At 37.0% G+C, this 18,023-nt stretch overlaps 2 protein-coding genes across 3 annotated transcripts; both read right to left on the bottom strand.

The window, feature by feature from the left end:
• Window positions 1-2,037: 2,037 nt before the first annotated feature.
• On the bottom strand, window positions 2,038-8,444 carry LOC103037176 (cytochrome P450 2F2-like). Of its 2 annotated transcripts, none has more exons than XM_049484044.1 (9): window positions 8,249-8,444; window positions 7,238-7,400; window positions 6,978-7,130; window positions 5,511-5,671; window positions 5,239-5,412; window positions 4,086-4,224; window positions 3,778-3,962; window positions 2,816-2,957; window positions 2,038-2,293 (listed from the first exon to the last, which is right to left on the bottom strand). In XM_049484044.1, the coding sequence occupies exons 1-9, from the start codon at window positions 8,408-8,410 to the stop codon at window positions 2,097-2,099; spliced, it is 1,476 nt and encodes a 491-aa protein (XP_049340001.1). In that variant the 5' UTR covers window positions 8,411-8,444; the 3' UTR covers window positions 2,038-2,096. The 2 variants fall into 2 exon arrangements, with proteins under 2 accessions (XP_049340001.1, XP_049340002.1); XM_049484045.1 differs by having other exon boundaries at window positions 6,984-7,130.
• A 3,524-nt stretch (window positions 8,445-11,968) lies between these two features.
• Window positions 11,969-17,807, bottom strand: LOC103032871 (cytochrome P450 2J6). The gene is made up of 9 exons (XM_049484043.1): window positions 17,528-17,807; window positions 17,175-17,337; window positions 16,854-17,006; window positions 16,563-16,723; window positions 16,295-16,468; window positions 16,061-16,199; window positions 14,921-15,108; window positions 14,691-14,832; window positions 11,969-14,195 (listed from the first exon to the last, which is right to left on the bottom strand). The coding sequence occupies exons 1-9, from the start codon at window positions 17,687-17,689 to the stop codon at window positions 13,999-14,001; spliced, it is 1,479 nt and encodes a 492-aa protein (XP_049340000.1). The 5' UTR covers window positions 17,690-17,807; the 3' UTR covers window positions 11,969-13,998.
• Between the last annotated feature and the right edge of the window lie 216 nt (window positions 17,808-18,023).

Genomic DNA, 18,023 nt, shown 5'->3' with positions numbered 1-18,023 from the left:
GATGATGAAACAGTCTGTTGTTTATAGATTAGGCAGCATGGAACTCCCCAAGTTAGATTATTGGGGATTGGTACTTAGCTGTTTATTTTATTTGTATCAGCTTGGCTGAAGTGTTTTTGTTGGAACCATATAGTCTACCTTGTGGAGGTCTTCTTGTCCTAAACACACATTCATATCAGTAGCCAATAATAATATATAAAGTAAAAAAAAAGGTGACTCTCTAATATTTGGTTGGACCGCCTTTAGCTTTGCTTGCTGCTCACATTCACTTCTGCAATGTCACAAGATTTATTTCAATGCAGTGTTGCATAAAATTTTCACCAAGATCTTACAGCAGCATTGATGATGGTAGAGTCTGACCAACCGCTGCACAAAGCAGCTCTTCTCCATCCAGCACATCCCAAAGATTCTCAATGAGGTTAAGATCTGGACTCTGTGGTGAACTCTCTCTCTCAATCCATGTGTGAAAATGATGATCTCATGCTCCCTGAACCTCCATGCTCTCTTTCACAATTCCAGCACCATGAATCCTGACATTGTCTTATCTTGGAATATGTCCGTGTTCATCAGGGAAGAAAAAATAAATCCATTGATGGAATAACCTGGTCTATATTCAGTATATTCAGGTAGTCAGCTGACCTCATTCTTTCAGCACATACTGTTGCTGAACCTAAACCTGCAGACCAACTGCAGCATCAACCAACCAACCCCACATCATTTACTTACTTAAATGCATTACTGGTTTATACTGTCAAGTACACTGTAAAGTAAGGTACTCTTGACATATACATTCATAAACATAAACACAATTTTTAGTATACTAGGCTTATGGTTTAATTCCAAGATACTTTAAAGATTGTGCATTGTAATGTTTTGTTTTGAAATGAAATGTAGTGTATACAATACAATAATTGTTAACTTGTTTGTTCTAAAGGAGGTACAGGTTAAGTAGTATTTTATATATATAATACCTACCGGTATACAAAAACCTGTTAGTATATTTTAATATGCAAACATAAAATTCATCTGCAAAGCTGGTCAGTCGAGGCCTAAAGAAAATGTTAATGCCAGGTATGTTAGTTATGTGGTATGTGGCTTTGTGCCTTTTCACTTCCAACACACACACACACACACACACACACACACACATTTGAGACAGCAATCACTCACAATCACAGACATAATCATAGACATAAGATCATATCGTCATATCATTGGCAAAAGAACTACTTGACAGCCCTCTTGTGGAGTGTTCAGACTATATCAACTACATTAACCTTTTTTAGGATTCTTTGAATGAGTCCGAGAAATCTGCTTTAATTTCTAAGAACCTGAGAATTTAAAGCTGTGGATATGACTGGATGTTCAGCTAAATCAGGTTCCCAAATACAGGCACAGGTTGGGGTCCAGAGATAAAGATCTTGGGCTGTTTGTTCCTGAAGAAGATGGAAAAACTAACAAGCATGATAAAGCCCAGGATGGGGACAGTTTGGTTTTACTACAGTTGGTCTAACTTTGCATAGGTCCAGGTCCTGGTCCATACAGCACAGTAAATGGAAATTTACACTGAATATGATATTTAAACCACATCGACTGTGTTGTACTGCATTGTCTGTGCAATAGACACGCCTACCCATAAAAGCTTGTAGCGCAGCTGCAAGGATAGCACAGATCTTTATCAGCTTTTGATAAACTGTGCTTTGTCAAAAGTACAGTTCGTTTGTGGAAACACTTTGTGCAGTTTATGTCATTTTATTGTACCTTCAGAGAGAATGCTGACATTTCTAAAGCTGTATGTGCATAATTATACTGGTGTGCTGGCAGAAAAGACAGAAATAGGGTGGGTAGTGCACTATAGGACTGTTTGGATTTAAATTTGTTTGGTTTTACCAGAACAAGACACACAAGACCACATTCCCCAATGCTGTTTTGATCACGAGATCAGATTCATCTTCATTTACAAGCTTTTTTTTACATTAAAAAGGTACTTAATTAAAAGAAGGCTGGAATAAATAACAAATAACAGTGACCCAGGAACAACGGATATCCATGTTTAATCTTTATTATTGTTAATCTGATCTTCTTCTACTTATTTTTTACATTTCTCTAGCTGGTTGTCTCAATCTGACTCCCATCCTGTAAGGTTTGGGCCTGACTGTGATTCCATATACAGGAGTGAAGTCCGGTTCTCCTGCATCTTCAGGCCAGAAGAACTGGAAGCGGCGCAGCAGAGTGACCAAGATGAGGAAGAGCTCCATACGAGCCAGGCCTTCACCAAGACACACACGGGGTCCTGCAGACATAAAACATAATCAACAGAGTTTGTTAAGTCATAGGTAGTTGTTCTTCTGTATTATAGAAGAGTGGTACATATGGAAAAAAAAAATTATTGGCTGGTCATGGCTCACAGAAAGAATTTAATGGAACACATATATACATATTAGTGAGAAAACACAAGTCGACTTGGGATTCTATAAAACAGAAAAAAATGCACAAAGATGAAACTTTAGATAATTGTTATAAATAGAAAACATTTTAATTTGCAAAAACAAGCAGATTCTATTATTTAAACACACCTTTATCTTTTTTTCCCAAATGAACTACAACATGAACTATTAAATATATTTTAAAATATAGTGGAGCAATGCACTGCATCCATGTAAACACATGAGCTGTTGTTTCACACTTGAGCAGGAAACAGAGGCAGCAAGGATTATGTTTAGGTCAGAAATTACCAGGAAACAAGTCTGGAGACACCTGCTGAAGGGGAATCCTAACATATTGTAGTGTTCTCGACACAGTTTTAAACTCTCACCAGCAGAAAAAGGCAGGAAGGCCTCAGGCTTCTCAAACTGTCCCTCCTCATTCAGGAAATTAGCTGGATTAAACTCATGAGGAAACTTCCATTGTCCTTCCTCACTCAGCACTGAGGAGAGGTTTGCCATGACAAAGGTACCCTTAATCACAGAAAAGGACAAATACAGTTATTCTCAATTATAACACTCTTGCACCCAGATGTTTGCATCACACATGCTCACATGAACATATCTGTAAAATATCATGCCCAGTGAGTCTGTAAGATCTGCACTTGGGTTTATTTCCCTGCTTCCCTTTAGTGATTCTTGACACTTGAACTATATGCAGGATAATAATTAGGGTATACTTTTCTCCCAATATTTACATTTTTACCTTCTTAATCTGTATTTCAGTACACTTCCATATGTGGCCCTAAATCCAATATGTATCTGATCCATGGACATGCGACATGAATGTGAACGGTCAAATCTAAATTCATGCGTCTTTTTGTTTTAACGCATTAGCATTAGCGCTACGTGCTTCTCTCTCGTACCCACACATCTCTTGGTGCAGCTGTGCAGCTATAGCTGCAAAAACAGCAAAAGCAAACCGCCTGGCATTTTTTCTTCACCTCTGACCTGAGCATGAACTTCAGACCAGCTTTTTACTGTTTCTCCACTCCAGCAAAAGATGCTCCACATATGCGCTGCTAACTCATCCATTTCGCTTTATAAAGCTACGAGCCTCTCATCTCTCTAATATCATTTTTTTTTACACGTATCAATGTGCGCATGTGAGATGTTTCAGAAACAGATTCGTTCACATTACACACAGATACAGATCACAGATACAGATCATTTGTGAATGTAAATCGCCAAGATAGCCAAATGCTATATAATCAAAAAATCTGATTTGAGCAATGTGGCTTGTAATCTGAACACAGCCTAAGACTTGTGCTTAGAAATGTATTGAAATCTTCACCTTTGGGATGCTGTAGCCCATCAGTTCAGTATCTCTGCTGGTGCAGTGAAATGCAGTCGGAACAGTATAGGCAATTCTCTGACATTCATGGATTACAGCATGAGTGTACGGCATGTTGTGTCTGTCCTCAAAAGATGCTTGAGCTTTATCCTTCAGAGCCTCATCAATCTCCTGCTGACATCTCGCTACAGGAAAGACAGAAATCTATAGTCACTTTGTCAACACCTCTCTAAACACAAGAAAGATTGTTCCTCTGCTCCCAATTACCAGTAAAAACGATCCAATGTACTGTACTGTAAAGCTGATACCTTGAATGTGTGGATATGCCATGAGGTAGAGGAACGCTGTTCGCAGGGTGTTGGAGGTGGTCTCTAATCCAGCAATATGCAGGTCCATAATGTATCTCCGGAGTTGTCCCTCTTCAAAAGAAGATCCATCATCCCCTCTCTGAATAAAAAATATGATTATCATGATCTGAATAGACTGTTAAAATAACTGAATCTACTGTATGTTTCATGTAGACAAGACAGAATAGTGGATGAGCTATGATCGCATGTGCTTACCAGAGGTGGAAAGTAATGAATTACATTTACTCAAGTTACTGTAATTGAGTAGATTTTATGAGTAATTTGTAATTTTTAAAGTCGTTTTTTAAAATAGGTAATTTTACTTTTACTCAAGTACATTTTGACACAAGTAATTTACTTTGCTACATTGGAAAACTCTCCAATACTGAGTAAAAAATAAAATGCTGGGAAAAAAACAATTGTCTGAATTAAAAAATAATAATAATTGGCGCAGATGCGCTGGCGCACAGATGCTGATGCATGGAATATCGAGGTAATAACGTCCTCATGCAATGCAAAATGTGCCCCGCCGGACAGAGCTGTCAGCTTTCAAAACTTCCACATCAAACCTGCGAAAGCATGTGGTGCCAAGTATTTTTATCACTAAACAATCTGCTTTAATGTTAAAAAAATACATGTAAATAGCAGTTAAAGCACAGCAATTGCAAGTTAAAATATAACAATGACCTGTAAAACTATAAAAATACAGTTTATAATCACCTATATGACCATAACTTTTTAACAGTAAAGAAAAAAAAAATGGATCATAGAAACCTATACCACATGTTCTTAAAAAATGTTTTATGGGGTGGTCTGAACAAATACTGCCTGAAAGATCCAAATTATTATGTAAAATAATAGTTCATTAAAATCAATTCCATGTATGATTTGTTGTACTTTTTTTACATGAAATAATTAAAAGTAACTATGTAACTTTTACTTAAAGTACATTTTAAATTGAGTACTTTTTTACTTTTACTCAAGTAGATTTTTAGATGGGTACTTTTACTTTTACTTGAGTAGAATTTGAGCAAAGTAAAGCTACTTTTACTTAATTACAATTTTTCTGTACTTTTTCCACCTCTGGTGCTTACAAACTCACACCAACACACACCTTTTCAAGCTCATCCAGATAACAGTCCACAAAGTGCCTTGGCTCTCCTGAGACTCTTGAAGCCTTTTGTTTGCTGATCATATCTCCTACTAGCTTCTCAGTTGTGTAGTAATTTTTGAAGACTTTCTTAAAGGGAAGTGGCAAGGTTCTCATCATAGGAAGCGTATCATAGATCTGCAAGACAAAGAAATCTTCAACAGCAGAACATAACATTTTTTTAAATAGTTTCACTTAACTAATGAAGATATATGTGCAGTGATATGAAGACCCACCATTCCCCAAGGTCCATTCGCAATCTTGAAATTTTCAGTGAAGAGCTGAAAGTATTGTTTAAGAGTGGCGTCCTCATAGTCTAAACGAGTGCCAAATAACACCAGGTAGATGATGTTTGAAGCAGCTTCATGGAACATAGTCTGAGGATTCACGAAGCCTCCTGCAACATATGTTCACATGGTCATCAGAAATGTGTCTCAGTGAAATATGTTTTTCTTGAAATATGTCTTTGCTGTCAAAAATAGAGCAGAGAATCTCTGTTTCAGTGGCTGTAATGAGTATGTAATGTAAATATGTTTTGTATTACTCATAGGCTACAGGGGTTGGACAATGAAACTCAAAACACCTGGTTTTAGACCACAATAATTGATTGTCCCGACGGACAGTTCTGGTGGAAACAGGAGAGTCGAGGTGCACATTGAATTCTGCTTTTTGGATACAATCCGGGTTAGCACCCGAACATCCCTTTCAGACAGCTTCCTTTTACAGCGTCCACAGTTAATCCTGTTGGATGTGGTCGGTCCTTCTTGGTGGTATGCTGACATTACCCTGGATACCGTGGCTCTTGATGCATCACAAAGACTTGCTGTCTTGGTCACAGATGCTCCAACAAGACGTGCACCAACAATTTTTCCTCTTTTGAACTCTGGTATCTCAACTATAATGTTGTGTGCATTGCAGTATTTTGAGCAAAACTGTGCTCTTACCCTGCTAACTGAACCTTCACACTCTTCACGCTCTTTGTGGTGCAATGTGCAATTAATGAAGATTGGCCACCAGGCTGCTTTAGCCACCAATTTAGCCATGAAACCTCCCACACTAAAATGACAGGTGTTTCAGTTTCATTGTCCAACCCCTGTATATATTACTAATTGAAGTAGAGACTTCTAGGCTTTAATACAAGAGATTTGTGAGCATTTTATAGACAACCCACTATTCCTGTGACTCTTGGGATTCTCCTACATTTTTATAGGCTCCTCGAGGCCCGCAAATCATACACAGTACAATATGACAAAAATCTGATCATTGTATTTTAATTGCTTCCAGATATCTTTGGGAGCAATTAAGTTAGAGCATAAGTAGACCTAACAGTGTGCTCTGTGTTCAGGAATTATATTGGAAGTTTGATAATCATCTTAAAGGTCTTTTTCCTATGTTTTTTTTTGTTCATTTTAAAATGTCTAGTTGTGGTCTCTTGTATGAATGAATGCCATGTGAGCTTTTTTTTTTTTTTTTTTTGTAAAAAGTGCTCTGGCGTTTCTATTTAGCCATGCTTTATTTCACTGAATTAGTGATCTCTGAAGAAAGACAGGATAGCTACTGAGGAAGAGTTTCATATGCAGCAGTTATTTCACAAAAAGTGAATTTTAGCGTAAAGAGACTGTTAATAATCACCATCTTCAGTTTGGATCCAGCATATATTCAAGTTATACAATTTTTTGATAAATTTACTAAAGGACAGTTACCAGAACCTTTCTCCAAACGTGCAACAAGGTGTTCAGTCTCTCCCAGAATCCTCTCCTCCATAGACTGCTTCCCCATGCCGAAGTTCCTCAGAGTCGTGAGGGCAAAGCGTCGATGCTCCTTCCAAGCAGGACCATAGTCAGCTAATATGACTCCTGTCACATTTCAATGATAAAGTCATTTTAAAAATGCTCTGTTTTAGTTAACATAAGTCCAAAATTAGATTGAGTTAAGAAATCAGTGGAACAGATTTTTGACAGACCTTTTCCTTCTCTTATATCGCTGATGAGGATGTTCTGAGGCCGTCCTGAAAAGTCTGCAGCTTTGGTCACCAGAGCTTCCTTCAAAGCCTTCATTCCAGTAAGAACCACTGTTGGTCTTCCTCCAAAATAAACACTGTAAACGTTCCCATAGCGCTCAGCAAACTACAGACATAGATGGCAGAACCAGTAGAAAAAGTGAACAGTTAGTCAATGCATGAAACCAAGTTACAAAGTTACAAAGAGTACAAAGTTTGATTTGGAAATGTTATATTTTTGGTATATGGTATATTTTTAACAGAAAGTTAACCTCTTAAACCAGGGGTCGGCAATTAAGTTTGGCTGCGGTCCAGATATTTTCCAAGCCATTTTTTGGCAATTTTGTGGCAATAAATTTCTGTTTTGGAAAATGAAGTGTAATGGAATGGAATAGTACAGACTAGTAGCTCTCCAGCCCAGAGGGTCGTGGAACCCAATTGCAGAACAGTTGATCTCAAAGCAGGTAAACCAAAGAAGAAAGGAAATAAATAAATAAATAAATACACCTCTTCTCACACAGGATCGAAGCTGTGTTGTCAGGGTCGCGGTTCAATGCACTACCGCTCCCCTGGCTAGTGAATTGGGACACAGCCAGGAAAAAACTCTTATTGCCAACCCCTGCCTTAAACCACTGGCAGTATGACAGTACTGAAGGTATTATGAATCATTTTGCTGACCCTTTTGTTTAGTAAGTCCTGCAGGGTTCTATTTTGGGACGTACTATATAAAACTGATGTTAATTGTGACAGCAAAGAAATTATGAAAATGACAAAGTGTTGGTTTAAATACATCGTCTCAAATACATAATTTTTTTTATTTCTACTTCTTAAGAATGGTAAGGAAAACTACTTTTTGGTGCTTTATTGAACAAAACGAGGCCTTACAAGCAATGCAATGCCAATAAACCCATTGAAGTCAAGTATTTGAAGCAAATATTTTGTTAGAACTGAGTGAGCATGAGCTGTATACTGTACCCTCTCAAAGTCCTTCAGGGGATTGGCAATGTTGAGCTGAAAGAGGTTCCCGAATATAGGCACAGGCCGGGGTCCAGGAGGGAAGTTTTTAGGCCTCTGGATCCGGATGAAGAGGAAGAGGATGCAGATAAAAATCCAAACCAGGACCAAAGAGCCCAGCATGTTGTAGAGCTGTAGCACTGCTCTCAAAGTGCACAGCTTTGGTATATGTATAGCCCTTATTTCAAAACTGCACTCTTCTGTCTTTCCCAGACTATCCATCCATTTAACTGCAGTTAAATCATTGACAGAGTCACAGAGTAGTTCTGTAGCCATGAAAGAAAAAAAAGCTTAACGCTAGTGAAATCAAAAATGATTTTCTTTCTGTGTATTTAGTCAGATTGTATTACAGTATGTAATACACAATTTTGGACTATACACTAAAGCACTCTTTCTTTCTTTCTTGTTAAGACAACTTTGTATATCTTTAGAATATATACTGTATATCCCTTATATTGAAATGAACTCTTCTGTCTCTATACATTAAACTGCAGTTAAATCATTGACAGAGTTACACAGTTTAGTCCCGTCATAAAAATGAAAAATCTATAGTCTATAAAATCTAAGTCTATAAAATGTACAAGGTGTGGTCGTGTGATACTCAGTGTGATGCTCAGTTTCAAACATGAAAATAAACATCACTCTCATCTAGTCAAATTAAAAAATTGTACAGGAATCAGTTCAACATTAGCTGATTAGCATTAGCATTAACACTGAAAAGTATAAAATATCATGATTAATATAGGGTCCTAATGAAGACTAAGGCCCAATTATATTTCATTTAACCCACCCTTTGGCCTACCACTTTCCCCCTACCCCTCTGATTTTCGCATGCACGCCAAGGGGTAGGGGTGTCCCGATTCTTGTTAAGCTGGAGGGGTAGGACTTGTTTGTCCTGTTTTCAGAACTGAGGGGTATGAGAATCACTGGTAAGATGGTGGAACAAGTGACCAAAGAAACCCCGAATGTAACCTAAGCATTTTGCTTTTTAAAAGTGGCGATTAGCACTATTTTACCACAGTTTAATATGTAGTTTCAATGTTTTATGGCCGGATTCTTCATAACAAGCATAAAAAAAGATCGCTAGTAGTTTGTCTCAGTAGATGGATATCTACCTAACTTTCCTCTTCCACCTTAAATGGTGCAACAGATGGCAGGGGCTGCAGCATTTAAGGTGGAAGGGAACATTTTAATTAAATAAAAACTAATCAAAGCTCATTGCAGCTCCATACTCCAGAGGAATCAAGAAATGGACAATAATAATTAATTTCTGCACCATCTCCCTCCTTTCTGAACACATACAATAAAATAAATATTCTTCATAACAAGCATAAAAAAGATTGCTAGTAGTTTGTCTCAGTAGATAGCTAGCTAGCTAACTTTCCTCTTTCACCTTAAATGGCAGAACGGAAAAATTAAATAAAAGCTAATCAAAGCTAAATTTCAGCTCTGCATCACAGAGGAATGAATAAACGGACAATAACAATTAGTTTCTGCACCATCTCCCCTCTTTCTGAAGACATACAATAAAATACGCCCTAAAATTAACTAGTTATCCAGTTAGCAGCAGCTAGGTTAATGAAGTTTAGTGCTTCTAATGACGTATCAGGTGCTTAAAGGGTTTTACCAATTCTTATGGGGAAGATTTCACCCCTTCCCCTTCTGTTTTAAGGTAAAGAAAAAGTAAAGAAGAAGTAGGGGTAAGTGGTAGGGCCAAGTAGTAAAATGGGATTAATCCAAAAAGAATAGGCTACGTTCACATTACCAGGCTGAAGTGACTCAAATCTAATTTTTGCTCAATGTGGCTCAGATCTGATTTTTTCATGGCTGTGTGAACGAGCCAAATCCTATTTTTTTTTTTTTTCAAATCAGATTTTCAGTCACTTTCATATGTGGTCCCAAATCGGACAGGTATTCAATTTATGGACATGCAACAAGAATGTGAACGGTCAAATCTGAATTCATGCATCTTTTTGCTTTTACGCATTAGCATTAGCGCTACATGCTTCTCTCTCATACCCACAACACATCTCTTGGTGCAGCTGTGCAGCTTTAGCTGCTGTTACGGCCTGGACTTTTTTCACCTTCCTGGACCTGAGCATGAACTTCAGAGCAGCTGTTTACTCTCCACTCCAGCAAAAGATTCTCCACATATAAGCTGCTAACTCCTCCATTTTCCTTTATAAAGCTACGAGTCGTCTCTCAAATGTAAGTTTTTTTGCTGTTGGTAAAGAAGGTGACGTTTTTATATGTATCAGTGTGCAGCATGTGAGGCGTTTCAGGGACAGATTCGTTCACATTACACACAGATACAGCTCACTTCAAGATTTATAGCAATGTGGTTTGTAATGTGAACGTAGCCTTAGTTTTAGTATTAAAAGGACACCACACCTGCAAGCTCATCACAAAAATGTAGAGCCCAAAACCAAATATGCTCCCTTATTTGTATTTTAAATCCAACATCTGATTACATAATCTAGGCTATAAAGTGGCTAAATTCATGCTGGTGAACTGCTGGTATATAAGATAAGATGTGAGATAAGATACAGCATGTAAGGAACATACAGAACTAGGTCAAACTCTTACTGAAGTGCAGTCAGCAGCTAAATGATGACTGTAATAAATGTCGGCTCTTGTGTTTCAATGTTCCTAACCAAACACATCTGAGCCAATGACTTTTGTCCAGTCAAGAACTTCCAATCTGTTGCCCTCTGATTCTCTTTGGCAGGCTCCCTGTAGGGCAGAGTTCATGATAATCAGGTACATCAGTGTGTGTGTAGGTGTGATGAAGCAGATTTTGTGTTATTTATATTTGGGTTGACCCTCACATTCTTGCATGTAAACAGCATTTACAGTGACTTGCACATTTTGTCACCTTACAACCACAAACTAAAGTGCATTATATTGAGATTTTAGGTGATAGACCAAGACAAAGTAGCACATATTTGTGAAGTGGAATGAAAATAATACATAGTTTTTACCATTTTAATCAAATAAGAAATCTGATAAAACATTGTGATGTACAAAAGTATTATATAAATCTGATATTAATATGAAATTCCTAAATAAAATTCAGTGAAATCAATTACAGTGCCTTCAGAAGTCACTTAATCAGTTCATTAGAGAGTCCAGCTGTGTGTCATTTAGTCTTAGTATATATATAAACCTGTTCTGTGAAGGCCTCTGTAATTTTGGCTAACACTAGTGAACAAACAGCATCATGAAGACCAAGGAACTCATCAGACAGGTCAGAGATACATTTGTGAAAAAGAAGTTTATAGCAGGGTTAGGTTAAACATATAAAAACATATCTCAAGCTTTAAGCATCCCGAGGAGCACCGTTTAATCCATCATCCAAAAATAGAAAAAGTATACAAACCTACCAAGAGGCCCATGGTCACTCTGGAGGAGCTGCAGAAATCCACAGCTCAGGTAGATTAGCCGAATCTGTCCACAGGAGAACTATTTAGTCATGCACTTCTCAAATCTGGCCTTTATGGAAGAACAGCAAGAAGAAAACCATGTTTGAAAGGAAGACATACGAAGTGCTGTTTGCAGTTTGTAGCCACAAGCCATGTAGGAACACATGTAGCAAACATGTGGAAGAAGGTGCTGTGGTCAGATAAGACCAACATAAAAAAAAATCACTTCTTATTTCAAGTGTCTGTGCCAAATAATTGGTAATAATTAATTAGGAGTTTGGTTTATTAAAAGATTACATCACCAGAAAATCAGCAGATTTACAGCGAGAAGCAAAATAATAGCTTTTAATTGCATCTTTATTACAGTTGACTGAATATCATAGTTTATCACACTTTTTTAAGCTCATACAAATATTTAAAATCTGTTGATATTCATATGTCATATTTTTTGAGATATATAAGAAATGTTTTGTAATTTAACAACATTTAGCCTGAGTCAATAAGAAATATTTTATATAGATTAATGTAGGTACATTATGCTAATAAAAAAACATCCTGCAACAATAAGAAATAAAACCACAGCATGATTTGTAAAATGAAATTGATGAGTTCAGTGATCTATATCACTCTGAGTTTAGTGTGAGCAGAATAGGGGTTTGTGATTAAAAATGCCTCAGCCTCTTGCTTCCCCCTGGTGGCTGGACCCCTGCAGATGCAAGGTGAAATCTTATCATCAATAGGCAAACTTCCACACATTGTAAAGATAAATTAGTATTGCTTATATAATATTAAACATATATAAAAAATAAAATCATTCTTTTCAGTGGTGTTGTTGTTTCTGTTGGTTGGGGCAGAGTTAACAATGTCATTGTCCCAAATATCAGTATTAGTTAATCTAATCTAATCTTATATTAGCTTTAGTCTTAGTCTTTTCATTATAATGTATAATAGATTTAGTCACTTATTTATTTGACGAAAGCAAAACATTTTAGTGTAGTTTTAGTCAATGAAATTTCTAAAATATTTAGTTTAATTAATGTCATATATTTTTGTTTTCTCTTATTTAAACGTGTTATTATATTCACATTATTTATAGCTTATTATTTAGTATTTAATTTATACCTTATACTAAAACATTACATTTAAACTATCCTTACATTAGGCAATATAATATTTTAATAACATTGCTTGCTTTAGGTAGCCCTGTTATATATATATATATATATATATATATATATATATATATAGCTTATTTTTTGGTATAGCTTATACTAAGACATTATATTTAAACTATGCTAACATTATGGCAAACTGTATTTAAGCAATTAAACCAATATAGATTTATAATAACATTGATAAAGTAAAGTAGCCTTTATTAATGTACATTAACAAGTATATTTACTATAATATAGTTTCTATACAGTACTATATGCTGTGTATTTTGCACTTCTAGTAGTGTTCATTTATTACAGTGTATTCAGACAATTTTCTATGACAATGTACTGAAAAAAGTAATTTATTTTTTATTTGCTCAAATTCATACTATTCTGTCTATATTTTGTTACATTTTTGTATGAAACAAAGCAGCAAGCAACTAAATTCTATGTAAATATATATTGGAATATATTGGTCTGGCCACACATGTATGTTAGTTCCATCATGAGACATTAATGGCTGTGGGTTGAGTTGTTTTGAGGGCACAGCAAATTTACTCAAATTATATATAAATCTATATAAATAAGCTGTACACTAACTACTTTAAAAAGAGCATTTTAAAGCCAAAATAATCAAAATGGGTCTGCTTTTCTATGTAGACCCTTAAAACCCTGTGCCACAATGTTTATAAGTTTAGGCAGAAAACTAAACTGGATTTACAGCAAAAACAGAAATGTTATGTCATATATTTAGTTATTATTATGTTTATAACTTATCTGAAAGCCAGATAATGTACTTGTTTGTATCTTGGCTTCGAAAATAAGCCAGACTCTATTAAGCGTATAAATGTGCTGACATGCATGACTCTGATAGTGTGATAAGATATGTTTGTTGAGGAACAGAGAGCAGTGGGACAGCAGTAACTAGATTTCACTCTGTACCATGTCTGGTTTATTTATTGACTTCTGGGAAATCCATTAGAAGCGTATCATTTGTAGTATGTGGATTTGGGTTTGGTAGCTGCAATCAACAACATTATTATTCATTTAACCTGGATTATTTTAACTGTCTTAAATTGTAGAGTTTCTAGAATAAAACATCTTTTTTTAAATGACATTTTAATTTACAGTTGTTCTACATGTCCTTAGCTGCCTGTCTCCGCCTGATTCCCATCCTGTAGGGTTTTGGTGTGAGCGTGATTCCATATACAGGAGTGAAATCTGGTTCTCCTGCATCTTCAGGCCAAAAGAACTGGAAGCGGCGCAGCAGAGTGACCAAGATGAGGAAGAGCTCCATACGAGCCAGACCTTCACCAAGACACACACGGGGTCCTGTGCACATAGAAAACACACATTAACATGCCTTGTTTATGCCAGTTAATCAGAGCACTGAACACTAAACTTAGTTATAGTTGTAGACTGAAACCCCACTGTAACACCAACAAATCAAGTCTCAAAGTCATAACGGTAGAGAAAAAGGGTCAAAAACAAGAGCAAAAACACCAAGGTAAACCAGCAAAGGAGAAAGACAAAATCAGAAACAAAAGCCAAAAATAGGTCATACACAGAAATAGACAAGTAAAGAAATAAAGCTCCTTATGCAGCTAAAACAGCAGGCTCAATACCATGTATATATACAGGGTATAACAGCTGAAAGGAATCAAAACACAGGTGAGGCTTTTTACCAGACACATGACTGAAAAGTGCATTCTGGGAATTGGAGTTTGTGAAGGTAGAATAAGTTGTAGAGCAATTGGAAGGCATGACGCCCACATGTCTTCAATGATTCTTACAATTAATTCACACTGAATTCTGATCATATCTCACCAGCAGAAAAGGGCAGGAAGGCCTCAGGCTTCTCAAACTGGCCCTGATCATTCAGAAAGTTCACTGGATTGAACTCGTGAGGAAACTTCCACTGGCCTTCCTCACTCAGCACTGATGCGAGGTTTGGGAAGACAAGAGTATCCTTGATCACAAAAAAAGGGTAATAGTTAGAAGAAGTGATTAGCACATAGCCCAAATTATGAAAAACAAAATTAAAGTAAAAGCTTTACCTTTGGGATGCTGAAGCCCATCAGTTCAGTATCTCTGGTGGTGCAGTGGGGTACACTCAGGGGGACTGTTTTGGCGATACGCTGAGACTCGTGGATCACAGCCTGGGTGTACGGCATGTCGTGTCTGTCCTCAAATGATGCATGAGCTTTACCCTTTAGAGCCTCATCAATCTCCCTCTGACATTTTTCTAGAAAAGCAGAAAAGTAAGTCACATGGTGCAGATTTAATTTGTTTTTGATTAAAACAGGCAATGCACGCAACAAACTCTTGGCACTAGCTACACTTATCATCACCATCCTTTAAAATATATATCACTGTCGTCAGACAAAAAGCCTTGTGCATCCATTTTTGCAATTTGTAACTTTTTGGCAAAAATTAGTACTGAACTTTGGAAGAATTTCATGAGTAATGCTCCAAATTGACTTAAAAATCATGTAACATTGACTTCATACAGTACATAGCATTTTAGCATTTTAACAATTCTTCTATAGCCCTATCTTTACGGGATCAATTTCTCAGGGGGACGTCTGTAAAAAAAATTATTTCACACTTCTACTCAGTGATTAAACTCCTGCATCTGGACTGCAATTGAAAAAACAGGAGGACCAGTGAGTTTGTGGCTTTCTTGGTCACATGACATCGCATTGTCACATAAGAAATAGGTTCAGTAACTCCTCCATTTCCACGCACTGTTATGGTATAATAGTTAATTTATTAAATGCAAGGTGATAAAACTTAGAGATGCACATCCGGACGGGACTAAAGCTACCTTAGGACCACAGAGTTCAGCGAAAAAACAGTAGGTACTTCTGCTGATTGGTGGATATAGAGTTGCCAATAACGTTGTTAAATGGCACTGTTACTCCACCCTCTGCTGACAGTATTTATATATTCAATATATTTTAATATTCATTTATTTCTGTATACTCATTTTTCTTCACAATTTGGAAGGCCAGTTACCCAATTTACTTTCATATGAACTAATTACTATTATGCTAACTACTATCAATGCCTGAAACAATCTGACACATGTGCAGCCAGCTACCTCCTTTTAAATTGCCTGTCTGTCTGTGCCATGAAGATTCAAAGACAGATCTGACCATGTCTATTTCATATCACATCTATTTCATAATTCAAACCTTGAATGTCTGGATTTGTTATGAGGTACAGGAGTGCTGTTCGGAGGGTGTTGGATGTGGTGTCCGTTCCAGCAGCATGGAGATCCATGACGGAGCTCACAAGCTGTTTTTCACTAAAGGAGGACCCATCATTTGATGTCTGCTGGGCAAAACAGATCTTCTGATAAGACAAACCATAGAGATCTTCAATAACAACTGTAAAAAAGCTTCATACTCAAACACACAAGCACACACCTTATCCATCTCGTCCAGAAAGCAGTCTACAAAGTTTTTGGGTTCTTTTGGGACTCTTGTTGGTTTGTGTTTGTTGACCAAATTTGCATTGATTTTTCTCACTAACGCAGAATGTTTCAGAGCCTTTCTATAGGGAAGGGGAAGCCATCTCAACGCTGGAAATGTATCATATATCTATAAGAAATATAGACAGACAGTTCATTAAATTCATCAAATATGATTTTCCCCAATGTTTAATTTAGAAGGAAGAATTAATCCAATGTCCTACCATTCCCCAGAATCCATTGGCAATCTTTGTAGTTTCGACAAAGCTAGTGACATACTGTTTAAGGGTTTCATCGCCATACTCATAGCGGATACCAAATAAAACCAAGTAGATTATATTTGATGCAGCTTCATGGAACAAAGTGTCTGGATTCATGAATCCTCCTAGAGAGACAGATTCATATATTTTCATATTAATCATATGATGATTCGAGAAAGCCAGTGGTTTTGTTGTAGACATTAAAATCTACTTAACTCTACTGTACACAGCTAAAATGAACCACTTATGACTTACCAACACTTTTCTCCAAGCATGCAACAAGATGTTGGATCTCTCCCAGAATTCTGTCCTCCATAGACTGCTTCCCCAGACCAAAGTTCCTCAGGGACATGAGAGCAAAGCGCCGCTGCTCCTTCCAATAAGGACCATAGTCAACAAATACGATACCTGCAATATTTGCCTCATTTTAGTCTAATTAGACATTTTTAAATGTTCTTTCACATCTAACTCAACCATTTGTCAGCTCATTTTTGTGCCAGAATATAAGCATATCAATGACGCTGGCTAAACATTAATCATAGATATCTCTCAAACATAACTGTGTATAGAGTTCACCTTTCCCTTCTGTGATGTGGCTCACTAAGACGTTTTGTGGGCGTCCTGAAAAGTCTGCAGCCTTGGTCACCAGAGCTTCCTTTACAGCTTTAAATCCAGTTAGAATTACTGCTGGTCTTCCTCCAAAATACAGACTGTACACATTCCCATAGCGCTCAGCAATCTATATGTACAAAACAGCCAGCAGAAAAAAGTATACAGCATATTCAGAGCAGATTTTTTCACAAACCAGTCAAAGTCTAATAAGATATTTGAAGATTCCAGTTAAAACCACCAGAAACATGACTCAGAAACTCAGTCTAATGTAATATTACAATAATACACACAAATATTGTATGGACACACTACTCTACCCTCTCAAAGTCCTTCAGAGGATTGGAAATGTTCAGCTGAAACACGTTCCCGAATATAGGCAAAGGCCGGGGTCCAGGGGGGAAGTTCTTGGGTCTTTGGATCTTGATGAAGAGGAAGAGCAGGCAGATAAAAATCCAAACCAGCACCAAAGAGCCCAGCATGTTCTCTGTTGTGGTTCTCTTATCTATTTGGTTTCATCAAAAAATTCTCCGCTTGAAGTCTCCGTGGTATCATATCAGCATGACTGAGGGCAGTTCAATCATTTACATGAGGGCAGCTGGTGGACCTTTAGCACATGCACCATTCTAAAGTGGTGTACACATGGGAGGAACGTGGGAGATGTGGATTCCAGGTATACATGGGCTCCAGTGTTGTGTGTGAACGAGTTGAAAAGAACGCGTTCATTGAACACGCAAATTTTTTTAATGAACGTTGAACTGAACACAACACATTTTTAATAAAGAACGTGAACATGAATTAGTTCACAGTATGTGT

The sequence above is a fragment of the Astyanax mexicanus genome, chromosome 10, assembly GCF_023375975.1.
Source record: "Astyanax mexicanus isolate ESR-SI-001 chromosome 10, AstMex3_surface, whole genome shotgun sequence".
In the NCBI taxonomy this organism is placed as follows: domain Eukaryota; kingdom Metazoa; phylum Chordata; class Actinopteri; order Characiformes; family Acestrorhamphidae; genus Astyanax; species Astyanax mexicanus.
The sequence above is the reverse complement of the archived record's forward strand: the minus strand, read 5'-3'. Positions and strand labels throughout refer to the sequence as shown.